The sequence below is a fragment of the Lucilia cuprina genome, chromosome 3 (assembly GCF_022045245.1).
Source record: "Lucilia cuprina isolate Lc7/37 chromosome 3, ASM2204524v1, whole genome shotgun sequence".
NCBI classification, from domain to species: domain Eukaryota; kingdom Metazoa; phylum Arthropoda; class Insecta; order Diptera; family Calliphoridae; genus Lucilia; species Lucilia cuprina.
This window is the reverse complement of record NC_060951.1, coordinates 10667590-10694788: the sequence shown is the minus strand read 5'-3', so window position 1 is coordinate 10694788 and position 27199 is coordinate 10667590. Positions and strand designations below refer to the sequence as shown.

General features: G+C 30.4%; 5 protein-coding genes across 7 annotated transcripts; all 5 read left to right on the top strand.

Moving 5' to 3' along the window:
* The first annotated feature begins 365 nt into the window (after positions 1-365).
* Positions 366-6661, top strand: LOC111685553 (zinc finger protein 502-like). 3 transcript variants are annotated; one of them, XM_046947272.1, is made up of 4 exons: positions 366-635; positions 3811-3969; positions 4853-5137; positions 5233-6661. In XM_046947272.1, exons 1-4 carry the CDS (start codon positions 468-470, stop codon positions 6592-6594), a joined length of 1974 nt encoding a protein of 657 aa, XP_046803228.1. In that variant the 5' UTR covers positions 366-467; the 3' UTR covers positions 6595-6661. The 3 variants fall into 3 exon arrangements, with proteins under 3 accessions (XP_046803228.1, XP_046803230.1, XP_046803229.1); XM_046947274.1 differs by lacking the exon at positions 366-635 and having other exon boundaries at positions 3864-3969; positions 4857-5137; positions 5233-6659; XM_046947273.1 differs by lacking the exon at positions 366-635 and having other exon boundaries at positions 3866-3969; positions 4836-5137; positions 5233-6659.
* Positions 6662-7924: 1263 nt separating this feature from the next.
* On the top strand, positions 7925-11734 carry LOC111685552 (zinc finger protein 62 homolog). The gene is made up of 3 exons (XM_046946919.1): positions 7925-8329; positions 9945-10181; positions 10240-11734. Exons 1-3 carry the CDS (start codon positions 8027-8029, stop codon positions 11578-11580), a joined length of 1881 nt encoding a protein of 626 aa, XP_046802875.1. The 5' UTR covers positions 7925-8026; the 3' UTR covers positions 11581-11734.
* A 2252-nt stretch (positions 11735-13986) lies between these two features.
* On the top strand, positions 13987-18369 carry LOC111685543 (zinc finger protein 846-like). The gene is made up of 6 exons (XM_023447809.2): positions 13987-14379; positions 16054-16206; positions 16271-16354; positions 16413-16529; positions 16597-16680; positions 16737-18369. Exons 1-6 carry the CDS (start codon positions 14089-14091, stop codon positions 18126-18128), a joined length of 2121 nt encoding a protein of 706 aa, XP_023303577.2. The 5' UTR covers positions 13987-14088; the 3' UTR covers positions 18129-18369.
* A 2242-nt stretch (positions 18370-20611) lies between these two features.
* LOC111685545 (zinc finger protein 614-like) lies at positions 20612-24031 on the top strand. The gene is made up of 5 exons (XM_023447810.2): positions 20612-20954; positions 22053-22235; positions 22303-22386; positions 22442-22525; positions 22584-24031. The coding sequence occupies exons 1-5, from the start codon at positions 20661-20663 to the stop codon at positions 23976-23978; spliced, it is 2040 nt and encodes a 679-aa protein (XP_023303578.2). The 5' UTR covers positions 20612-20660; the 3' UTR covers positions 23979-24031.
* A 1019-nt stretch (positions 24032-25050) lies between these two features.
* On the top strand, positions 25051-27151 carry LOC111685547 (zinc finger protein 432-like). Its single transcript, XM_023447812.2, has 3 exons — positions 25051-25390; positions 25523-25687; positions 25790-27151. Exons 1-3 carry the CDS (start codon positions 25115-25117, stop codon positions 27122-27124), a joined length of 1776 nt encoding a protein of 591 aa, XP_023303580.2. The 5' UTR covers positions 25051-25114; the 3' UTR covers positions 27125-27151.
* The last annotated feature ends 48 nt before the right edge of the window (positions 27152-27199 follow it).

Here is a 27199-nt window from a genome sequence, read left to right as displayed (position 1 = left end):
AACAAATCTTTATTAAAATTCAGAAAGAAGAAAAGAAATCAATTTTTAAAATTTTGTTTGTTAACTATTCAGTTTTTGTTAAGTGTTATTCATACAAAATTTCAAATATTGTTTTACATTCTTCTTTCCAACTACGCGCTTTAAAGTTTTTGTCTTTCATTCAATTTGTAATAAGAGGAATGATCATTCAATGAAATTCCTTCATAATTTAAAAAATATATGGATAATAAATTCAAAAATAAACGGTTTTTAAAATTTTAAATAAAACCCAATAAGTATAGGGATCTAAATTTTGGAATTAAGGCAAGTCATCTGGCAACTTTAAATAAAAGAAATATTATTTTTCAAACTGAACATACACCATCATAACAATTTATGTTTTGTAGTGAAATAAATATTTGTGTAAACTATTAATTGTACGAAAATATAATTTTTGGTGAAAAATATTAAAAAAATTTCTTAACGAAATGCAGACAAAAGTACAAAACATGCAAAATTACCATGGATACACAAAATGTGGCGAAATATTAAGACCGCCATCGGAAAGCTTCCAGCGACCTTATGTGCTGAAATGTTTTAATTGCAAGGAAATTTATTTACTTTTTGAGGCATTCATATTCCATTTGGAAGATCATTGCAGTGCACTATAGGCAGAATGGCCAGTTTTAGAGGCAAAAAGTCCATTTTTAAAGTGAAAAATTTTTCAAAAGTAATGATGCCAATTAGTTGCTAACATTTTGGAATAGACAAGTGCAAAATATTAAAATCAGGTGGCAACCCATAACTTAACTACAACCTGTCAAAGTTTGATGTTGTTTGTTTGTTTTGTTTTCATACATTTGGCGCTTAAGTTATAGAGAAAAATAAAAGTGCGACAAACAAAAAGTATTCTGCTTATTAATTTTTTGAAAAATGGAAAATACTCAGAAAGGTATATAAATATTAGTTTTTGTAAAAAAAAAGTGTAAAATTGTTTTATATTACATCATTATTAACGTTAAAGTGTGTCGTCTTTTTATGTGATTTTGGTGTTTGTTTTTTGTGTTCCATGGAGTAGTACTTTGTTTATCGGGACGTATTCACTAAACTATTTATATGTTTAGAATGGCATTAATGTCTACTTTAATGTGTTTTTATAATTCCAACTGCTCATAACTGCACCCCTGTGCGAAATTTACGATTTTAGATTGCATAAAAATCCAAAATGCGCAAATTGCAAAATTTTGGTTGGAAAATAATCGAAATGCTACCACTGTTATATAATTGGATTTGTGATAAATTTCAAAAGAAATCTAATGAAGTCTCCATGATAGCTATTAGGAAAAAGATTAACAATTTTTGTGCACGTGCGAACCAAAAGTGTATCGCAAACAACAGAAACCGGTTTAGATTCGAAAAAAATGAAAAAGTATGGTTATCAGGTATGACTGAGCTTACTTTAATCCACAGCGATGTCTCAATTAAAAAAGGTCGCCAAGTGTTGGTTATAGTGAAGGAAGCGTACGGCAAAAACGAAAACTTGCTTCCGTAGTCTCGTCAGCACAGGAAATGACACCAAGTTAATTGCTTCATGCTGCTTCAATTGCAGCTCAGTCATCTAAAGAAAATGATTTGAATTTTTTTAAAAAAAGCAGTTTCATCACCAACAAGACCAACTAAAATTAGACAAATGCTTTCTTGTGATGATAAAAAGCCTATAATGCTATCACCTGAAGAAGCATTACTGTTTTTGATAGAAAATAATTTGACAAAACAGCAATATATTAAAATAAGGGAATTAAATAAATCACATAACTGTGATATTTTCCCTAGTTACCCAAAAATTCAAGAATACAAGCTACAATGTAGACCGAAGGATTAAGTGTAACAGACTCGTTGGCAGAAATTCCTCTACAAAACTTGGTTAATCACACAGCAAAGAGAATTTTATCGTACCAAGAAGAAGTTTAACTATTAATACCTGAACTTAATGAAGTCACATTAGTTCTTAGTTATGGTTTTCGATGGTTCCACAGGTCAAAGTTCCTTTAAGCAAATGTTTAACAGCGATTCCCCCTGAAAGTTTAGATAGCTCACTCTTTGTAACTTCAGTTATTCCATTGAAATTAATATCGTCGAATAACGCAATCGTTTGGAAAAAATCGTACTCCTCAATCTGTTCGATTTTGTCGACCACTTAAAATTGAATTTATATAAGGAAACTAAGGAGCATATTTTGAAAGAAAAACACAATATAGATCTTCAGATATCAAACCTTGAGCATTTAGAATATTCTTTATCAAATGGTAAAATAATTTCAGTAAAGTATGAACTTATTATGACATTAATAGACGGAAAAGTCCTAAACGTGTTAACTGGAACAAAGTCTTCTCAATCATGTCCAATATGTGGGGCAAATCCAAAGCAGTTTTTGTTAATAAAGGATTTAAACTCATCGGTGTTTCAGCCCAAATTAAATACATTAAAATACGGTATAAGCCCATTGCATGCCTGGATTCGATGTCTTGAGTTTGTTTTAAATCTTTCATATAGACTTCCTGTTAAAAAATGGCAAATTCGAAATGCACAGGACAAATCGCTGATGCAACAAAGAAAACGTAAAATTCAAGAACAGTTTTGGAACAAAATGGGTCTTCATGTCCATAAGCCGAAAAGTAATGGTAGCGGGACAACAAATGATGGAAATACAGCACGAAAAGCGTTTTTGAATCCAGAATTGTTTGCATCGATAACAAATGTTGATGTTGACTTTATAAAGCATTTACATATTATACTTATTGCAATTTCAAGTGAATTTGAAGTAAGTGTTGAAAACTTAAAACATTTCTGTTGTGCAACTGCAGATATATACTTTAAAAATTACGATTGGTATCCAATGTCAGCGACCTTGCATAAAATTTTAGCACATTCTGCACAAATATTGCAAGTTTCAATCGTTCCGCTCGGATGTGCTGGAGAAAATGCTTCTGAGGCGAGAAACAAATTCTATAAGAAGGACAGAATCGAACATGCTCGAAAAGATTCCAGAGTACATAATATAACAGATGTTTTTAACAGGGCTATGGATTCATCTGATCCATTATTATCAAGTATTTATATCAAAAAACGCCATTCTGCAAAAAGAAAGTTACAGCTTCCGAGAGAAGTGATTTCACTTTTAAAGATCCCAGAGGTTCCTGAATATCAGTTGCCATCTACGTCAAGTGCCACCGAAAATGAAACATTTACTGATTCTGAAGAGGAGCAGATTCTTCCCGTAATTAATTTGGAATTAGAAATTGATGAAATGTTTGAAGATTTTGAGGTAATATCTTTTCTTATGAGTTACATACTTACTTTTATTAAATTTGATTAATATTTTTTAACTTTAGTTGGAGTAAATCTGGAAGTTACTTTAAACCAACTACAAATTTTATTACTTATTAACTAAATTTATTGTGAAACATCTTTATTTTGTAAACTATTAATTATGAAAATAAAAAACTTTTCTTCATCAAAATCACTTACTTATTTTTTAATTAATGGCCCGCCCACTTTATGTGGGCATGGTTGTGATTGGGCTGACCTATAAATATTACTCCAGTTTTAAAAATCATCAATCAAAATAATTCTATTACACATTATTTAAAGTAATATTATTTTTCTTAGATGCAACATAACATTCCTCTAAAAGTGGGCGTGGCACTTACAGATCGAGTTGAAATTTTTACTGTAGTCTTCTATTGGCCTAATAGTTAAATGTGCAAAATTTCAAGGCTCTAGCTGTTTCCTGCGATTTGTTGCCTCGAAAACTGGTCATTCTGCCTATAGTGCAGTGGTGCAATTAAATGTATTCAAAATCCTAAAAATACTGTATTCACCTCTGATTCAACAAACAATAATGGTGATGATCAAATGGATTTTGGGGACACAATTGATGTTACAGACGTAAATGTAAAAGTTGAGGAGAATAATTATGCGATGCAAACGGTAATAAGGAATGCATGTGTAATATTAAGTTACATACATAAATACGTATGTATGTATGTATGTAAATTATCCTAGCAGTTCGACAAAGAGTCAATGAATACGAAAAAGACCGTAATTTCCACTAATAGTTAACCACCTGGATGATCGTAATTCATATGTTTTGGGTCATTCGTCACGAATTTACCCTTTGTAATCGAGAATGAAGACAGTCATCACTTTAGTGTCCTCTTTGTAAGCGGGAGCGGAGACAGTCGTCTCTTTACTGTCCTCAAGCAATCTAGAGATTATACTCTTAAAAGTATTTTTTTTTGTACTTCCGAAAGTAGTTATTTTACCAATCTTTTGGAGAAATGCTTATTACGTTCTACTAATATGGCACCATCTGGTTGACTCAAATTTATATCTTTCGGGTCAATCATCACATTTTTGTCCCATAGTATTCTAAAGAGTAGGCACTTGAAATTTTTAAATTTTAGTTCCCTTAATATCCTACCAACCGGCTGACTCCAATTCGTATGTTTTTGGTCTTTCGTCACAAATAAACTCTTTGTAAACGAAAATGAAGACAGTCGTCACTTTAGTGTCCCCTTTGTAAGCGAGAGCGGAGGCAATCGTCTCTTTACTTTCTCTTTGTAGGCTGTAGAGTGACGATTGACTTCCTCGTAGGACAAGTCCATGTTAAAATGGTTGGTCACCTGGGTAGTCAGGTGGCTAGGGGCTACCATAAGTGGTAGGTTAAGTGGTCAGTTCGGGACTGTCCCGTCGAACTGCTGGAATATAAAGTTGACCTGTCAATCGTTTTTGTAGATCCTTTAAATAATTTCTTTTCAAAAATGCTTTACGCTACAACTTAAGATTTATTTTAGATACTTTTCTTTCTTAGGTAGATCCTTTGATTGTCGTAAAACCAGAATATAATTCTGAAGATGAAAGCTCTTCCATGAAAGAAGAATTAAAATTGCCAGAGGCAACGAAAACTAATAAGGATAGTACTAAAAATGATGAAGAAAGTAATTTAAAATCAGTGGAGGAAGCATGTGAAACAGATGATTCTATGGAAAATATAAATAAAACTAATGGTGAAGAATCTGACTGCAGTTATGAAGAAATAGACAATAGCACAGATAATACTATAACTTGTGATGAAGATGAAGATGATGAGTATGAAGTGAGTAAATAAAGATCTTTATAAATACTATTCATGAACTCTCAACAAACTCTTAAATAATTAAATTTGTTTTTCCTTTTAATGATGACATATAGCATGTTACTACATCAAAGAATTATTGGGAATGTCCTAAAAAACAGTTGCCTTTTATTACTGAATTTCTAAAGTCAAAGAGTGATGTGACTGCTCTTATTGAGGCCTATAAAAATCAACCTTCTTTATGGAACAAAAATTTTCCATTTTTAAGATATAAAATAAAACGACAAAACTGTTTGCAACAAATTGCTCAAGAACTTAAGGAAAAACAGAATAAGGAAATCACTTGGAATCAGGTTGCAAACATTATCGTATATTTATGTAGAAAATATCGCGAAGACTTAAAATGTATTAAGGACAGTAAGGAAGGTGATAAGAAATACAGCCCATCCTGGTTTTTCGAAGAATTAAACTTCTTACGGCCATTTATGGAAAATAATCCGATTGCAAAATTAGACTCTCATTTACCAGATCTATTGCCGGAACAAATAATAAAAATATTAGAAATATATAAAGGATTTCCTCATCTCTGGAATACGGAATTAATCGAACATTATTGTAAAAACAAAATAAATGTTGCCAAACAGGAAATGTTGCAACAATTAGAAACCAAGCTGGGATTGAAAATCACAGAGAACATATTGGAGGATTATTTTCGTACAATTAATAATTGTTTTACGCGAGCAAAACGTATCAAATCTGACAGACAAAAAAACAAGAAAAGTAAAAGCTCTGTTGCAGATGAAAATACACAGGACGATTATTATGAGCACATGCTATTTCTTTATGATCATGTAGGTTTCTTTAAATGCTCTGAATGTCAACGCACCTTCAAGAGTACATTGTGCTTAAAAATACACCAAACTCAGGAACATGGATCAGAACCGCCTTCATGTTCCTTGTGCAAAAAGACTTTCAAAACTGCCAATTCATTTACTAATCATGCAAAACGTCATATGGAGGACCTAAACCACGAGTGCAAAGAATGTGGCAAGAAATTTTTACATTCCAATGAATTGCGTATACATATGCGTAATCATACCGGTGCCAAACCGTTTTGTTGTGAGATATGCGGGGCGTCGTTTCGTCATATTCAAGGTTTTAGTAATCATCATCGACGTCATATAAAAAACTATCTCCATACTTGTGGTATTTGCAGTAAAGGTTTCTATTCGAAGGATCGTTATAATGACCATATGAATGCCCATTCAAATATTCGTTCGCAAATATGTACTGTATGTGGCAAAGCATTTATAACGAAAAGATCATTGCAGCAGCATGTTGTAATACATGATGATGTACGAAGGCACGCTTGTAAATTATGTGGTAAAACGTTTAAACACAAAACAGGAGTCAACCAGCACATGAGAACTCATGGTATAGCGAATAGTGAAGAAAAAAGTACTGTAAATAAGGAATAAAATAATTTTGTATACAAAATTTTTATGTCTTAAGTTTTTTAATTTAAAACAAAATAATGAAAGTATTTTTTTAATTATTGTTATTGTTTCAAAGTATCAAAATTACGTTATATATAATAAAAAACAAGTAATATTTCTATATTTGGCTGTGCCGAATCTTATATACCCTTCACCAAGTATGTTTTAAAAAACAGTTCTTATTTATTTTTTAGCTCTGCTCACATGTCACACATAACATACACACAAACAAATATAAACTGTAGCAGAAAGAAATATTAACCGTTGTACTGTAATACCACCGTCAAACTGTATTACCACCCTCAAACAAATATGAGCTGTATTACCAACATATTACTGCTTTATCTCCTTGTTCTTGTTATACCCTTCACCTTCGTGAGAACAGAAGAGCATCCAAACATACAAAAAAATACACAGCTGAATAAAACCAAATACATCTCCACACGCACATGTACATCTTTATCCAATTCACAGTGTTGTTGCTTTTTTAACAAGCGTGAAAAAAGTGTGGCTTTTTTGATGAAATTTTCAGAGGTTGTCTCGGATTTTTGCTCATATCTCTGTCATTTATAGACCGATTTTGCTGATTTTTAATAGCGATCTTCTCGAAAGCATGTCTAACTGAATTATTAAAGATTCGGATCTCTAAAAACTCATTTCAACAGAAAGACAGACAGACAAACGGACGTGGCTTAATCGACTCCGCTATCTATAAGGATCCAGAATATATATACTTTATAGTGTCGGAAAATTATATTATAGAAATTACAAACGGAATGACAAACTTATATATACCCTTCTTACGAACGTGAAGGGTATAAAAATTAAATGCCTGAACTAGTTTGCATTTTATTAAAAATAATAACACAAGATTTAAAAAGTATCTTTAAATATGAGATTTAACCATTATTTAAATAACTTTTAAGGGCCAGGAAGTGAAAAGTTAAATTAAAATAAGAAAATAAAATTATTAAAGTTGTTTTTGAGTAATTTGTTTGTTTATTTTGTTTGCTAGCTTTAGCGCCCAATAGAGGTAGTTTAAACTTAGTCTAGAAATGCAAAGATTGCACGTTAAAACACAAAATTTATGTTTTTAAATTAAATGTTCTTTAATTTTTATATTACATTTATAATTGTTTTCTTCTTTTTTATAAAACTTGCATTGGTTTGATAACAAATAGTGACGTTTTCCATTGTTTTCTGTAAAAAAATAAAATTGGCGATTTCTAATATATAATTTGGCAATGAAGCTAGAAAATAATCTGGTATCCCTGATGCTTCCTGCTGTTGTGTTTTGTGTAGAAGTTTTTACTGAACATACCCCTTTAACAAAAATACTAATTTTGTTTAATTCAATAAATAGAGTAATAATAGAAAATAGTGTACAATTATTATTGGATAAAAAAAAATTAAAATGCTGACCATGGCGCAGGAAATGCCAAATTCGTATGGCTATATTAAATGTGGTGAAATCCTTAAATCTCAAAAAAGTTTTCAAGATCCATACATCTTGCGATGTATACAATGTAAAGAAATTTATCTGCTACTGGAATCATTCATATTTCACTTGGATGACACTTGTAAAAAAAGAGTTGCAGAAGTTAAAAAAAATAATGACAGAGCCCAAATGGAGTGCGGTTTGGATGAGGATGAAGTGGTTAATGAACCATTGGAGGAAGAATCACCAGTTAAATTGGAAAATACAACCTCTCAGATGGTAAAAATTATAATGCCAATGTAGCCATACCCAGCAGTTCGACAAAGAGTCAATGCATACGAATAAGACAGTAATTTCCATTAATAGTTAACCACCTGAATGATCGTAATTCGTATGTTTTGGGTCATTCGTCACGAATGTACCCTTTGTAATCGAGAATGAAGACAGTCGTCACTTTAGTGTCGTCTTTGTAAGCGGGAGCGGTGACAGTCGTCTCTTTACTGTCCTCAAGTAACCTAGAGATTATACTCTTAAAAGTAGTTTTTTTTTTGTTGTACTTCCGAAAGTAGTTATTTTACCCATCTTTTGGAGAAATGATTATTACTTTTTACTAATAAGCCACCATCTGGTTGACTCAAATTTATATCTTTCGGGACAATCGTCACATTATTGTCCCATAGTTTTCTAGAGAGTGGACACTTGAAATTTTTAAATTTTAGTTCCATTAATATCTTACCACTTTTCTGACTCCAATTCGTATGTTTTTGGTCTTTCGTAAACTCTTTGTAAACGAGAATGAAGACAGTCGTCACTTTAGTGTCCCCTTTGTAAGCGAGAGCGGAGGCAATCGTCTCTTTACTGTCTCTTTGTAGGGTGTAGAGTGACGATTGACTTCCTCGTAGGACAAGCCCATGTTAAAATGGTTGGTCACCTAGGTAGTCAGGTGGCTAGGGGCCACCACAAGCGGTAGGTCGAACTGTTATATACCTACATGCACACATATATATATACAAAATTTATTCTTATATTAATGCAGAGTAGAAAGTTGTTTCAGTGTTATCCTTAAAGGCTGGGATGGTCTACTTTTTTTCTATAGGAATTTGATTTTTAACACAGTTAACATCTTGTCTTGCTTTTGAATATTTATCAATCTCGGAATAAGTCTCGCGTTGTTTCTCTCTGCTACGTTTCTATATGAACTTTCTCGGGAAGCTGATAATCTCTAAGGTCAGAGTTATTTATAATCCTAATGATTAAGACCTATCTTCACAATCTCTCAACCTGTGGATATTGAAAACTTTTGAAGCCTTCACAACATGTCTATCGTTACATTTATATGTACTTACTATCCCCGTATTAAGATATTAATCGCTTATTTTAGTTTTATTACGCCAGTTTTCCATACAAAATTCCTATAATAAAACATCAATAACTTTATTAGGCATTTATGAATATGGGGGTATTTATGCAGAATTGATTAATATGAATACTAATAAAGATAGATTGAGAAATATGGAGTTTTTAAAGGCCTTTTAACAATAGCTGTCTTATAAAATTAGATCTGATTGATCGTAATTGATTGGTTTAAACGATTTCCACTCTGCTGCCCCACAGGTATGCATTTTGTTATTCTTTACATACTATCTATGTATATTCGCAGAACCTTCTTGCTATTGTTACTAAATCTACGATTATGGTGAAATTGTTTGGTATAATAAACCGTTTTAAATTATGCGTTTTCTTGGATTCCTTTCATTTAGCATCACAAAAATGTGACTTTATATTATCCTTTATAGGATAGGAATTTTTTGTTAATCAAGGACGTATGAACAAATTAGCACATACTATTATTTTGCTACAGATTATCTACAATCTTAATACATTTTTTATTTAGGAGGATCCTTTAATTGTTGTTAAACATGAATCGGATGCTGAAAAATCAATTATTAAAATAGAACCCAGTAACTTCGATGAAACTAATGACTTTGAATTTGAAAATTCAACACAATTCGAAAGCACAAATTATTTAGATCAAGACGAAGATGATGAAGAATTTGTCGAGGAAGAGGAAGCGTCTTTAAACAGTCATGAAGAAGAAGTTGGCTCTCAAGAATCTGAACAAGAAGACGAAGTATGTACAAAAATCTTATTTTTATTTTAATTTAAAATTTATTATAACATCATTCCAGGTCGCAACACAAAAACCAACTAATACAACTGGTGTCACATCATCATTTGTCAGCAATTTTATGAAGACGGAAGAAAATGTTACCGCTTTAATTGCAGCCTATAAGGAACAACCACAATTATGGAATAAAACTATGACGAATTATGGCAACAAATTAAAAAGGCGAGAATGTATGAATAAAATTGCTCAAGAACTTAATTTAAAATATAAAATAGATATTAATGGAAGTCAAGTTTCTGCCGTTATTGTACATTTGTATCGGAAATATCAAGATGATTTGCACAGGGCTCAGGAGAAAGATGACGTCAAAAGACAGATTTATGTAAAACCTTGGTATCTTGCTCAGTTAGACTTCATCAAACCGTATTTGGAAAGTTTTTCTCTAAAAGTTTTAGCTCCGCATCATACTAATTTATTGCCAGACCAAATTCGTCAAATTTTGGAAATCTACAGATGTTTACCACATCTTTGGAATTCAAATCTAATTGAAAACCATTGTAAAAATAAACGTCATGAAAGTATACTTGAAATGCTGAAGCAAATAGAAACGAAATTGAATTTAAATATTAATGAAAACGAATTGGAAATGTATTTACGTACCATACACAATAACTTTTCCAGAGAGAAACGACGAATATTGAATGATAAGAAATCTGGTAAATCAGATAACGATGAACAAACGAATAATGAATACTACGATACATTAATGTTTCTCTATGATCATGTTCCTCCCTTGAAATGTTCTGTGTGTGGAGCTGAATCTATAAGTCCGCTACATTTTAAAATGCACACATCCACACATGATGGCACAATGCCTTTCACCTGTTCTCAATGTAATAAAACATTTAAACGTGTTAATGTTTATACGAGCCATGCGAAACGTCACTTTCTGGATCTCAATTACATATGTAAGGAATGTGGTAAGAAGTTTGTTAATTATACGAATTTAAGATTGCACATGCGTATTCATACTGGCGACAAGCCCTATTGTTGCGAAATGTGTGGCGATTCATTTCGATTCCTACAGACTTTAAGCAATCATCGTAGGCGTCATGAAAAGCGCTATTTGCATACGTGTAAAATATGCTCTCAAGGTTTTTATTCAAAAATGCGTCATGATGATCACATGAATTCGCATATGAATATACGACCACATATATGCGATATATGCAATAAGACTTTCATTACAAAGCGAGCTCTAAAACAACATAAAGTTGTTCATGAAGATGTTAGAAATTATGCCTGTAAGTTATGTGGTAAAACGTTTAAACATAAAACTGGTGTAAATCAACACATGAAGACCCATGATATAGCAACCAATGAAGAGAGAAGCCCTGTTTAAATAAAATATAATTAAAACTTTTTAAAAATCTAACTTCTACATACTTGCAAGTATTTAACGTTGTTTTTTTATTAGTTTTAAAATTCTGTAGAAAAAAAATTTATGTTTATATTTAGTGCTAGATTTAAGTTAATAAAATTAATATTTAATTCAACAAGTAATATTTCTATGTTCGACTGTGCCGAATCTTATATATCCTTCACCAAGTATGTTTTAAAAAACAGTTTTTATTTATTTTGCATCTCTGCACACATGTCACACATAACATACACACAAACAAATATAAACTGTAGCAGAATGAAATATTAACCGTTGTACTTACTATAATACCACCGTTAAACTGTATTACCACCCTCAAACAAATATGAGCTGTATTACCAACATATTACTGCTTTATCTCCTTGTTATTGTTATACCCTTCACCTTTGTGAGAACAGAACAGCAACCAAACATACAAAAAACAAATACACAGCTGATTGCACATGTACATCTTTATCCAATTCACACACAGTGTTGTTGTTGCTTTTTTAACAAAGCATGAAAAAAATGTGGCTTTTTTGATGAAATTTTCAGAGGTTGTCTCGGATTTTTGCTCATATCTCCGTTATTTATAGACCGATTTTGCTGATTATAGCGATTTTCTCGAAAGTATGTCTAACTGAATTATTGAAGATTCTGATCTCGCCGATATCTAGGGACCTCTAAAAACTGATTTCAACAGACAGACGGACGGACATGGCTTAATCGACTCCGCTATCTATAAGGATCTAAAATATATATACTTTATAGGGTCGGAAAATTATATTATAGAAATTACAAACGGAATGACAAACTTATATATACCCTTCTCACGAAGGTGAAGGGTATACAAATGAAATAATTTAACTTACAATGTTAGTTTGAAATTGTTTGTACTTACTTTGTTAGTATATAGTTAAAAATTATAACAAAAACAAAATTATCACATTTGTAACGTTGAAACCAATATAACCCTAAAGTCATTTAAAAACTATAAATTTTTGGTTTAAAAATAGTCAGGCCTATCACAGAATTCCATTCCGATCGAATGGAAATATATTTTAACAATTTGCTGAAAAAAAGAGATTTTCTAAAACTTTTATAACTGGCTTGGTACATAGCTTTACGTTTATATTAGAGTGATGTATGCTATATTTCATCATGATACTAGTGATACGTTTATAAGTGAATTATTGACCTTTAAGTAATTTTCTAAAGAGGACTTTATAAAGGGGGGCTATGTTCAAATAAAGTCCAATAAATATGAAAATCGGTAATATTATTAAGGGCGAGTTTTTCTGATAAAGATTATCTTCATTCTTTGGTTAAAGCTGGTTTAATATATGTTTCGTGTTTTTCAGTTATCAGTAAAGTTACTTATTATCTTAGTTTAACTGAGTGTAATTGGCCAATAAAACTCAAGTTATAAATGAGAAAACACAATTAACAAAAACAATAAAACAATGATTTCGGAAGAATAAAAACTTAATATTTTAAGTAAATTGCAATTTTCTGATTTGTTTTGTTTTATTATTTTTTGTTTTAAATGTTTATTACAAAAGTATTGTTTGCAAAAAACAGCTGTTCATTGTTTATGTTTTTGAGTGAAAACTTGGCAATACTAACGAAGTTAACTGAGCTTAAATCTAAAACTGAAAAACACAATCATCGGTTAAAGTCCGCCTAAATTTGTTCCGAGTTTAATCTAACAGCATGTTAAGTCTAGTTTAACTAAAGAGTAAGAAATTTGCCCTAAGACGTATATAGATTTAAGTTTTGCAGATTTTTGTAGAGATGCTACAATATTTAACATAATAATGAACACAAACGACCTTTTCGGGAGGTAGATTTGTATGGGGGCTAGGTGAAATAATGAAATAATGGTGGTGTAGCGTATAAAATATGTTTTGTTGGATAAGCTGTATATTGACTTAATATTAGGGTAGTATATATACATATATAACTTACACTAGACAAAGTGTAAAATTTGACTTCAACACCTTTTGGGTAAGTCAAGTCATTATGATGTGGCCTCTGGTAGTTTAGTGTTCTAGTCTGGTAGACCGGAGGTGGTGGGTTCGATTCCCACCTTTGGCAATGGTTAAGAAGCGCACAACAGGCCCGTTAGAGGCCTAGGTGTATTTTTAAAGATTTTATGTATATATGTACATCCTAATTTCAAACTAACTAACTAACTAATTAAGCCATTATCAGGTTCTTTTAAAAATTCTAATTTGATAATAATCTAATTGGTTCTATTGTCTGTAAAATTTCGTTCAGTGCAGATAAAAGAATATACATATAAATGTTAATCAATCATCTGCATGCCTTATTATAAGAAGAAGAAAAATCAAACAATTGCATATAAATCCACTGAACATACCTCAAATTTTTATAGTACATATTATTTACATTTATTTGTGGAATATTTAGATTACATTTTTCTTTCAATTTTTCTCGCTCAAGAAAAATATTTTCCGGTGTTAAAAAATGGGAACACAACTACAAGATATTCAAGATTATACTAATTATATTAAATGTGGTGAAATTTTAAAACCTCCATTGCAAAATTTTCAACAATCGATTATATTTAAATGTTTTGAATGTAAAGAAGTTCATTTTATTCTCGAATCCTTTATTACACATATTCAGAAACATTTTAAAGATATTTTATCATTAGAGGAACATGACAGTAAAACTCTATTTGAAAATGTTCACGATGTTGAAATGGAAAATGATGGAGTTGGTATTAAAAATCTTGCCATTAAATTAGAAGAATTAGTAAGTATTAATTTAGTACTTACAGAAAAATATCTGTCTGTTAGCACAATTAATTCTATAAAAAACCTATGTATCTATGTTTCCAATATATACCTATAATATACTTTAAAAATAATGTAGGTAAATTAATTAATTTTTAATTAATAAAAACTATGTATGTTGGTATACAAAATCGTAGTATAAACATATGTGGAAAAATCAATGCTACCAGTTTTTCATATACTACATACCTAGTAGTCGATGTAAACATTAAACAAAAATTTATCAAAGTTTTTCTAACTTCTTTCTCTATTTTCTTTATTTACTGTTTATTTCCTTAAAAAACTCTATTAAATGCACCCTACATTACTGAAGTGTAGAGTGAATCATGAGTTTGTGTTTATGCTTTTAATACCCAAAAATATTGCTTATATACCCACCTTATTTTATACCAATCAGCTCAGAATAACCTTCTGAGGCGATTAACATGTGACCATCAGTCTATGTGTCCGTGTATACCTTGTGCATACTCTACAAGTCGAAATTTTTAAGTTAATTTGACAAAAATTAGCACATTTAGGGCGAGTTTTTCTGATAAAGATAATCTTCATTCTTCGGTTAAACCTGGATTAATATATGATTCGTGTTTTTCAGTTATCAGTAAAGTTACTTAGGGCGGGTTTTACTGATAGAGATAATCTTCATTCTTTGGTTAAACCGGGTTTAATAAATGTTTCGTGTTTTTCAGTTATCAGTAAAGTTACTTATTATCTTAGTTTAACTAAGTGTAATTGGCCAATTAAACTCAAGTTATAAGTGAGAAAACATAATTAACAAAAACAATAAAACAATGATTTCGGAAGAACTAAAACTTAATATTTTAAGTAAATTGCAATTTTCTGATTTGTTTTGTTTTATTTATTATTGTTTTAAATGTTTATTTAACATTTTTCCAAAATATTCCATTTTACAAAAGTATTGTTTGCAAAAAACCGCTGTTCATTGTTTATGTTTTTGAGTGAAAAGTTGGCAATACTAACAAAGTTAACTGAACTTAAATCTAAAACTGAAAAACACAATCATCGGTTAAAGTTCGCCTAAATTTGTTCCGAGTTTAATCTAACAGCAAGTTAAGCCTAGTTTAACTGAGGAGTAAGAAACCCGGCCTTATTCTCTTAGTTTAACTGAGTGGAATTGGCTAATTAAACTCAAGTTATAAGTGAGAAAACACAATTAACAAAAACAATAAAACAATGATTTCGGAAGAACAAAAAGTAAAGTAAAAGTTTAAGTAAATTGCATTTTTCTGAATTGTTTTGTTTTATTTATTATTGTTTTAAATGTTTATTTAACATTTTTCCAAACATTTTTCATTTTACAAAATTATTGTTTGCAAAAAACAAATGTTCATTGTTTATGTTTTAGAGAGAAAATTTGGCATTACTAACAAAGTTAACTGAGCTTAAATCTAAAACTGAAAAACACAATTATCGGTTAAAGTCCGTCTAAATTTGTTCTGAGTTTAATCTAACAGCAAGTTAAGCCTAATTTAACTGAGGAGTAAGAAACCCGCCCTTAGCCTTTAAAAAAATTACTTGAAAGTTAATAATTCATCTTTAATTTTTACAAAATAAATAAATTTTAAACTGTTAGAAGTAAATCCTTTACTCTTACCAACAAATTATTTATTTATAGGAAGATCCATTAATCCCTGTCAAATGTGAACTTGGTGAAGAAAAATCTACCAATATCAGTACTAAAAAGTACGACGATGAATTTGAGGATGTATTAGATAGTCCAGATGAATTTCAACCCGATGATGATGATTCCGATTCAGATGAAAATCATGTAAAATGAATGGAAAATTAAAAAATAATAAATAAAAATAAAATTTTCTAAATTATATTTTTAGCTTAAAAAAGAAAAAGTCAATAAAAGAAAGAAAACCTACACAGATGAAACGGAATCTGATGACTCTGAAACAGATGAGGAGGAGGTAAAATTAATTGAAAAAGATTAATTTTTAATTATAATTTAAATAACTTTATTTTAAGGTAATAAAAAAAACGACAAATAAAAGAAAGAAAAAAACTACAGAAACCAGCAATAAAAAAAGGAAAAATTCCCCAGATGAAACAGAAACAGATGACTCTGAAACGGATGAAGAGGAGGTAAAAAATATATGAAAATATATTAATCAAACGAATTAATTTATGTAACAATTATTAATATTATTAGATAATAAAAAAACCGGCAAATAGGAGAAAGCAAAAATCTTTAGATGAAACAAAATCCGATGACTCAGAAACGGATGCAGATGAGGTAAAATATAATCAATTTTATGTCATTATTGCTTTTAATAAAAATATGTGTTTCAGTTAATGGAGGATACATCCACAAATAAAAGCAAAATCAAATCACCAATCGTTGAGGAATTCATAAAATCGAAACCAAATGTTTTAACATTAATTGATCTTTATAAAAATCAACCAAATTTATGGGACAGATATTCTCCATTTTATCGCTTAAAAGACAAAAGGAATCAATTTTTAGAGGATATTACACAGGAACTTAATGCAAAATGTTCTTTAGAACTTTCCTCGAATGATACTGGAGAAATACTGGCATTTATTTGTTCAAAGCATAAAGATGATCTAAAGAAAATGCGCTATCAAAACAGAAGGAAAAAGGGAAAGAAAAACAGTAAAACCCCACGGAAATATGAAATTAAATCGGAAAAGAAAACTAAATATTACTGGTTTTTCGATCACTTGCATTTTCTCCGATCAAAAGTTGTATTTCGTATGGAACATCTAGATTCAGATCTACCTGATTTAACATCAGAACAAATTATAAAAATATTAGAAATATATAAAAGCTTTCCACATCTTTGGAATACGTATCTTATTGAACACATATGTTTAAATAAACGAAATGATGCTCTAGACGAAATGTTAAAATCCTTAGAAGCCAATATGAATCTTAAGATTAGTACAAATGTACTAGAACAATATATACATACCATACATGAATATTGTGCAAGAGAAAAAAGGAAAAAATTAGGAATTTCTACACCAGATGATTTGCAAAATTCTTCGAATAGTTCACCCAACTATTACGAGCATATGACATTCTTGGAAGATCACGAGGGTCCTCTGAGTTGTCCTGAATGCAATCATATTTATAACAAGCCATTGTGTTTTAGAATTCATAAAGCCCAACATGACGGTTCACCAGCTCTTAAATGCTCACAATGTGATCAGGAATGTAAAACCGTTGCTTCTTACACCACACATGCCAAACGTCATCTAGATGATCTTCAATTTGCATGCAAAGAATGTGGTACGAAATTTCTACGACATACCGATCTCCAAAAGCATATGGTAACTCACACCGATGCCAGACCATATTGTTGTGAAATCTGCGGGGCATCCTATCGTCATTCTACTAGTTTTAGAAAACACCAAAGGCAACATGAAAAACGTTATTCTCATACATGTCATATTTGCTCAAAAGGTTATTACCGCAAGTATCGTTACATCGATCATATGAATTCGCATATGAATATACGTCAACATATCTGTAACATATGTGGCAAAGGTTTTATTACCAGCAGAGCACTAAAAACTCATGCTGTGACCCATGAGGAAGCAAGAAATCATGCGTGTAAACTTTGTGGCAAAACATTTAAGCTTAAAATTGGTGTTCTACAGCATATGCGAACACATGGAAGTAAAGTTGAAACGGAGAAAAGTAGTTTACTCTTTTAAATGTCGTTATGAATATTATAATTAAATAATGAAAAATTTACTCAATATCAATTTATATGTTTGATGCTAGATTTGAAAATGTTCATCATTAGCATTTTTGAGATTTCTCTGTACTAGAAAAGTTTTTATTGTGAAAAGTTTAATTGAAAACAAGTAAGAGTGCTATATTCGGCTGTGCCGAATCTTATATACCCTTCACCATAGTGTATTTTAAACATCTTTTATAAATTTTAAATTTTTTCCCGACTACATTATTATTACAGCAAAAGCTAAACAAAATGAACAACAACAACGCTAAACGAAAAAAAAAAATACACAAGGCATCTAAACCAACAGACATCTAAACATACATAACGAAAAACACAGAAAAACAAAAATAACAACGCAATGACTCCAACAGCATCCAAACATACAAAAAAATACACAGCTGAATAAAACCAAACACATCTACACACACGTGTCGTTCCCACGACAATTGGATCTTCGCTCCGGAACGACCCGAGTCACACCCGGCCAAAGATTGTCAACCCAGCGACAGCTGTATCAACCGAAAGTTTTTTGCTCAGGAAAGAACTATCGGCCACAGTCGAGCTGTTACAACAACAACACACACGTGTACATCTTTTTCTAATATACAGTGTTGTTGTTGCTTTTTTAACAAAGCATGAAAAAATATGACATTTTTTGATGAAATTTTCAGAGGTTGTCTCGGATTTTTGCTCATATCTCCGTTATTTACCGACCGATTTTGCTGATTTTAAATAGCGATCTTCTCGAAAGCATGTCTAATAGAATTATTGAAGATTCGGATCTCGTCGATATCTGAGGTCCTCTAAAAACTGATTTCAACAGACAGGATCTATAAGGATCCAGAATATATATACTTTATAGGATCGGAAAATTATATTATAGAAATTACAAACAAAATGACAAACTTATATATACCCTTCTCACGAAGGTGAAGGGTATAAAAAAGATATTTTCAATTGAATCAATTTACATCTTGATAAAAACCAACAAGAGCAAAAGGTCAAGTGATGCGATTTAAATCATAAATTCATATGCTTGCATAATTTGACTTATGATTTGAGTATGATTAATAACCGAACATAATAAAATTATTGGCCTATACTCAAAATGGCTGCAAAAACAAAATGTTTATTAGAATATCTCAAAGAAAAAGGAAATGAAAACGAAATACTAATAACAATATAACATAAATTCACAAACCGAAATAATAAATAATTGAATATTATAAAATACAATTAACTCATTATATTCCAGATGCAGATTACACTTTGGTTTATTATCTTTATTATGGTTTATTAAGCATTTTTAATTATAGCTTAATTTTAATAAGGACAACCAATATTATTAAGAATGAGTAAATATGGTGTATGTCTCATATTTTCATGATTCAGTCCAAAATCGATTCTAATTAGAATCAAATTGTCACACGTAAAATTAAATAAATGTAATCTTTTATTATTATAAATTACTTATGAAAGTTTTATTTAAATTACAAAATTGTGTTATAAAAGTACCAAAAAAAAATTCCATAATTTACATTACTAATGTTCTATGGTTTATGCAACTTTTCCCCGTTCCCGTTTCCGCTTTAAAGTTTTCGATATTTAATGTAATGTTATTATATGGAGAAAAACCAGGGATTGGGGCTGCGGTTTATCGAAGCATATATTTGGGGGAAAATGTTCGATAGAACGTTTTGTTTTTTTTTTTTTTCACTGTTATTTTAAATATCGGATCTTATACTATAAATTCTAAATATAATATTTGAATACAAACTATAATACTCTAAAATTTATTAAAAATATATATTTCAGTAAAGAATCAAGATGTAATTTCTGAGATTTAATTTAGAATTTTTTTTTCGGAGATGTGAGAAAGAGTATTAAGAAGACATTGTTTGATCTAAATTTTGTATTTGATATATTTCTTGAATTAATAATTTTCGACTAGGGTTCTATAGTTGAAACGTCAAGTCGACTTTTTGCATTTTATGAAAAGTCGACTTTTTGACTTGTTGCATTTTATGAAAATTCGACTTTTTACATTTTATGAAAAGTCGACTTTTTGCATTTAGTTAAAACTTGATTTTTCGACTTTTAATATTTTTTAAATAGTCGACTTTTTGACTTCTCCGACTTTTCGACTTTTATTTACAAAGTAAACTTTTTTCATAGACGATAGTCGAGTTATCGATTTTTTTGGAACAAAATAGTCGACTTCGACTTTTTCGTCAAAAAGTCGATTGTTCGATTTATAGAACCCTATTTTCGACTTAGGCTATTATAGTCTGTTACAACAGCTATCAATTTATATTCTATTTGCGTTCAGTGCATATGTTTCAAAACAAAGCATTCTCTGTGAATGTCTCTTCATAACAAGAATAAGCTGATTTAAACAATTCTATGTACTTATACTGAACATACCCCAAAATTGTATATGTATATTTACATTTATAATTTTTCATCTTTAAGACAACTAGGTATTTTTTTTTTGTTTGCAAAAATGGGAACGCAACTACAAGAAATTCAAGATTATAATAATTATATAAAATGTGGAGAAATTTTAAAATCTCCATCACAAAACTATCAAAAATCAATTATACTCAAATGCTTTGAATGTAAAGAAGTTCACTTTAAATTGGAAACATTTATTGCACACATTCAAGAACATTTTAAGGATGTTTTGTCATTAGAGGAAAGTGAAGCGAAAGCTCAGTTTGAAAATGTTCATGATGTTGATGAAATGGAAAGGGAAGGTGTTGGTATTGAAAATCTTGAAGTTAAATTAGAAGAATTAGTAAGTTTATATAATTTAATAAGTTCTAAATCATATCTATAGATAGGATTATTTATTTGATATACATTGTACATACATATGAATGTATGTTCCCAGCAGTTCGACGGGACAGTGCCGAACTGACCACTTAACCTACCACTTGAGGTGGCCTCTAACCACCTGGCTACCCAGGTGACCGACCGAGGAAGGTAATCGTCACTCTACACCCTACAAAGAGACAGTAAAGAGACGACTACCTCCGCTCTCGCTTACAAAGGGGACACTAAAGTGACGACAGTCTTCATTCTCGATTACAAAGAGTTTATTTGTGACAAAAGACCAAAAAAATACGAATTGGAGTCAGCCAGTTGGTAAGATATTAATGGAACTAAAATTTAAACATTTGAAGTGTCTACTCTCTAGAATGTGGTATATTAGTAAAAAGTAATAATCGTGCCCCCCAAATATGGCCTTTTGGCTTATATTTGATTTAAATGATCCATTATGTTAACAAAAGTCGACAAAACTTAGTTTTATAGAACTTTAAATGACACTACCGATTTTTGTAATGATCGGGCTTCATTTGACCCTATCCCCAGGTCAAAATTCACTCATAAACACTAATAACACTTTTAAATTCTACATAAATAATATTGAAGAAGACTTAACTCCCCCTACCAACATTTTTAAGGATAGGGCCATATTTTGCCCTACTCCCCTTTAAGCCCTCTTAAAAAGTCTTTTTTTTGCCACAAAAAAAGTAAAAATATTCCGAAATAAAGTTAAAAAAATAAACCAAATGCTTTATTTTTTTAAATAATCCCCATGATCGGCTATGTCCGACTATACATTCATACTTGTTACTTAATACTTTTAGCAATGACTTTTTAATTTCGCGAAAGTTTATCTGTGTATTTAACTTTTTGGTAATTAAAATCGGAATTTTAAAAAATGTGTAAATACAAATACATACATATTTACTTTTATATATGTAAAGCGTCGTTGTAATCGAAATGTGTTTACCACAAGTTACAAATAGTTTGAATAAAATCCTTAAGTTCTCCTACCTTATATACACGTTAAACTAAATAAATGTTTATAAATATCTATCTTTTTTAGGAAGATCCACTATTTCCCGTCAAATTTGAAATTGAAGAAGATAAAACCAACACAAAAGTCGAAAAAAACTCACAAGACTTGAAGACAAGTATTAAAACAAATTACGAAGATGAATTCGAAGATGTAATAGATAGTGCAGACGAATTTCAACATGATGATGACAGTGATTCAGATGAAGAATATGTAAAGTGAATAGAAATTTGTTTTGTAATTTTGTAAAAAAAAAAAAATTATTAAAATATATTTTTAGTTAATAAAAGAACGGGCATGTAAACGAAAGAAGAACAGTGCAGATGAAACAAAAGTTGAGGACTCTGAAACAGATGAAGATGAGGTAAAGTAAAATGTAAATATGAAATGTAAATATAATAACTAGAACTTATTTTTAGATCAAAGAAAGAACAAATAGAAGAAAGAAAAATTCTACAGATGAAACAAACTCTGAAGACTCTGAATCAGATGAAGATGAGGAGGTAAAGTATAATAAAACGTAAACTTAATGTAATAACGAGTAACATACATATATTTTAGATAAAAAAGAAGTCACCTAATAAAACTAGCATAAAATCGCCAATCGTCGAAGAATTCATGAAATCTAAAGCCCATGTTTTAACATTAATAGAACTTTATAAAAATCAGCCAAATTTATGGGATAAATATGCCCCCTTCTATCGCTTAAAAGACAAAAAGAAACAATTTTTGGAGGAAATTACACAGGAACTAAATAAAAAATGTTCTTTAGAACTATTTTGGGATGAGACTGGAGAAATTATTGCACATATTTCTTCAAAACATAGATGTGACTTCAAGAGAATACATTACCAAAGTAATAAAAAGAAAAAATTAAAGAAAAATGGCAAAACTTCAGGGAAATATGAAAGAAAGGTCGATAAAAAAACCAAATGTTGTTGGTTTTATGATGATTTGTATTTCTTAAGATCAAAAGTTGTGATACGAATGGAGCATTTAGATGCCAGTCTACCCGATTTGACATCAGAGCAAATTATACAAATATTAGAAATATATAAAGGTTTTCCTCATCTATGGGATACCTATCTAATTGAACATATATGTTTAAATAAACGTAATGACGCTCTTGAGGAGATGTCAAAAGCTTTGGAAACCAATATGAATCTTAAAATTGATGTAAGTGTATTGGAGAAATATATACATACTATACATGAGTATTGTTCAAGGGAAAAAAGAAGACGATTAGGCATAGCCACCCCAGAAGATTTGGAAAACAATACGAAAAATAGTTCGCCCAACTATTTCGAGCACATGGCTTTTTTGGAAGATCACGAAGGACCTTTTAGTTGTCCAGAATGTAGTGGCATTTATAACAAGCCTTTGTGTTTCAGAATCCATAAAGCCCAACATGACGGTTCACCAGCTCTTAAATGTTCCCAATGCGAGCAAGCATTTAAAACTGTGGCTTCTTTTACCACGCATGCCAAACGCCACTTAGAGGATCTTCAATTTATTTGTAAGGTGTGCGGTACAAAGTTTCTTAGGCATTGCGATCTAAAAATACATTTGTTAACACATACCGACGCCAGGCCATATTGCTGTGAAATCTGCGGAGCATCTTATCGCCAGTCGAATAGTTTTCGAAAACACCAAAGACAACATGAAAAACGTTTCTCTCATACATGTCATATTTGTTCTAAGGGATATTACACAAAATATCGTTATGTCGATCATATGAACTCACACATGAATATACGTCAACATGTATGTAACATATGTGGCAAGGGATTTATAACGAGCAGAGCATTAAAGACACATGCAGTCACACATGAAGATGCTAGGAATCATGCATGTAAACTTTGTGGTAAAACATTTAAGCTAAAGATTGGTGTATTACAACATATGCGAACACATGGAAGCAAAGCGGAAATGGAGAAAAGTAGTTTGCTCTTATAAAAATATGAATATTTTATTTCAAATATACGCAATAGTTTTATTTTTTAAGAGAACAAATATAGTTTTTTGATTTTTATACCCTACACCACTTTAGTGGGGAGGGTATATTGGGTTTGTGCTGATGTTTGTAACATACAAAAATATTCGTCCTATACCCACCTTAAAGTTTGTTCCGTGTTTAATCTAACAGCAAGTTAAGCCTAGTTTAACTGAGGAGTAAGAAACCCGCCCTTAGTGTTTTTGCTAATTGTGTTTTCGCACTTATAACTTAAGTTTAATTGACCAATAACATTCAGTTAAACTAAGATAATAAGTAACGTTACTATTTACTGAAAAACTCATATATATTAAACTAGGTTTAACCCAAGACTGAAGATTATCCTTATCAGAAAAACTTGCATAAGGCGGTTATTATTTAAAAAAACATTCCATATTTTTAACATACTGACTGCGACTTTACATTCATTAAGGAAATCAAATTTGATCTGCAATTGTTGAACCCACCAATTAAACATAACCTCAAACGTGGTACATACATATGTAAAATAAAAAACTTTTATACACATATACGGAGTAATACCTTTAATTGGTGCAAGTGAGACGAAACTCAAGAAATAATGGCGATGACTTGAGAGTTGTTCCTTTATTAAGATCTGAAGAACTATTAGCTTTCTTTATGAAAATTAAGCTTACATGAGAATATCAGAGAGCAGATTGAAATATTGAAATTACATTATATAAATCAAAATTATTATATTTAATTTTAAATAGTTTTTTTCATAAAAGCTAAAGATTGGTGTATTACAACATTGACCATTAAGGCTTTTTTGTATTGATAATAAATAAATTGTATATCGGCATCAGCTGCGTTTTATACATAAATCTATTTATACCACCCTAATTTAACCCCTCGGTTAAGTACGAAGTTTTTATTATATGTATTGATGTAGCATATCTGCTAACATCTCTCTGAGAATGATTAATTCAAAGAAGAAAATCTAAACAAATATATTTTTTCACTGAACAGTCTTCACATATACATATGTTTTTGTATATGTTTACATTTCTTATTGTATGTATTTACATTGCATTGATTTTGTCTTAGGAGCAGACACTAAGGAATTCTTATCAATAAAATGGAAACAAAAATGCTGAACATTCAAGACTACACTAACTACATTAAGTGTGGTGAAATCTTAAAGTCACCATTACCAAATTATCAATATCCATTTATTCTCAAATGTTTTCAGTGTGACAAAATAAATTTCATTTTGGAATCTTTTATAATACATATACAAGAACATTGTGTGGATGAAAAAAGTTTAAAAGAAAGCATTGATATGAATGTTATAAATGAAAGTGAAGAAGTAGAAAATCCTATTTTAAAAATAGAGACTATTCTTATGGAGGAGGTAAGTAACAGATACCAAAGCTGATTAGAATCTTTATTATTATAGTAAACAATTAGCTAAACTAATTAAATTCGTTTAATAAAATATTCCCTATATAATGCTTTAAACAGTTTATACTTTAATTCGTTTCAGAACGATCCTCTAGTTGAAGTTAAAAATGAACTTATTGGTGGCGATCTACAGGAAGCTGGTGACACTCATAGCAATTCATTAGAAGATAAGGAAGATGATGAAAATTATTCGGAGAGCACAGATGAAGAATTTCATACAGAAGAAAGTCAAACAGAAGACGATGAGGTACATTTACAAATTTTCGTTCTTTCATGAACAGAAAAGGATTGGTTACTTCCTCATAACTTATACAATTTCAAAATAATTTGTTGTTGTTTTTGTTTTCAGATTCTAAACGTTAAAACTACAAAAAAGAAGAAAACAATATCTCCGAATATTGAAAAATTTATAAAATCCAAGCCAAAAATGCAAACATTAATAGAACTTTATAAAAATCAACCAAACTTGTGGAATAAGGACTTGCCATTTCATCGTTTTAGAGATAAAAGGCAATCATTTCTTGAAGAAATTACTAATGAATTAAATAGTAAACTACATACAAAATACACATGGAATGATGTATCAAATTTTATTTCCTACATTTATCGTAAACACCGAGAAGACTTTAAAAGACTACGACTTTTTGGAGACGACGATAAATCTTTGAAAGATATAAAACATAAATGTACATGGTTTTTTCCTGATTTATATTTTTTGAGGTCCAAGTCAGAAATACAACTAAAGAAATTGGATACAAATTTACCAGATTTAACTGACGAGCAAGTTATTAAAATTATACAAATATATAAAGAATTTCCACATCTTTGGAATACAAATCTAATCGAATATATATGCACAAATAAAAGACATGAAGCTCATCGTGAAATGTTGCAGAGTTTAGAGATAAACATGAACATAAATATAAGTGTAACAGTTTTAGAAGAATATTTACGTTCTTTACATAATTACTTTTCTAAGGAAAAACAGCTTCGAAAAAAAAGTAGTGGTACTAAAGCGGAAAATCTTGCAGAAGACTATTATAAACACTTATTATATTTATATGACCACGAAGGTCCATTTAATTGTGTTGAATGTAATCGGTTGTATTCAAAACCATTAGGTTTTAAACTTCATAAATCTACACATGATAATTCTATACCATTCACATGTTCACTCTGCACTAAAGAGTTTAAAACTATTCAAACATATAAAGTTCATGCAAAACGTCACTTTGAGGATCTTGAATTTGCCTGTACAGAATGCAATCGCAAATTTCTCGCTTACGCTGATCTCAAAGTGCACTTATTAACTCACACTGGAGATAAGCCTTACTTTTGTGAAATATGTGGCACTTCCTATCGCCATATTCAATGTTTTAAGAGACATCAAAGACGCCATGATAAACGATACACTCACATATGTGATATTTGTTCTAAAGGTTATTATACTAAAGATCGTTATGTTGATCATATGAACTCGCACATGAATATTCGTCCACACATTTGTCAATTGTGTGGTAAGGGATTTTTTACAAACCGAGCATTAAAGACGCACTCAGTCACTCATGAGGAGGCGAGGAATCATGCATGTAAATTATGCGGAAAAACTTTTAAATTGAAAATAGGTGTATTACAACATATGCGCACTCATGGTAGCAAATTTGAAATTGAAGAGAAAAATTGAATAAAATGTTAAAAAATTTTCAACATATTCTTAATTATTTTTAATTCTATAGATTTTAATGGCTGGTCTAAATTT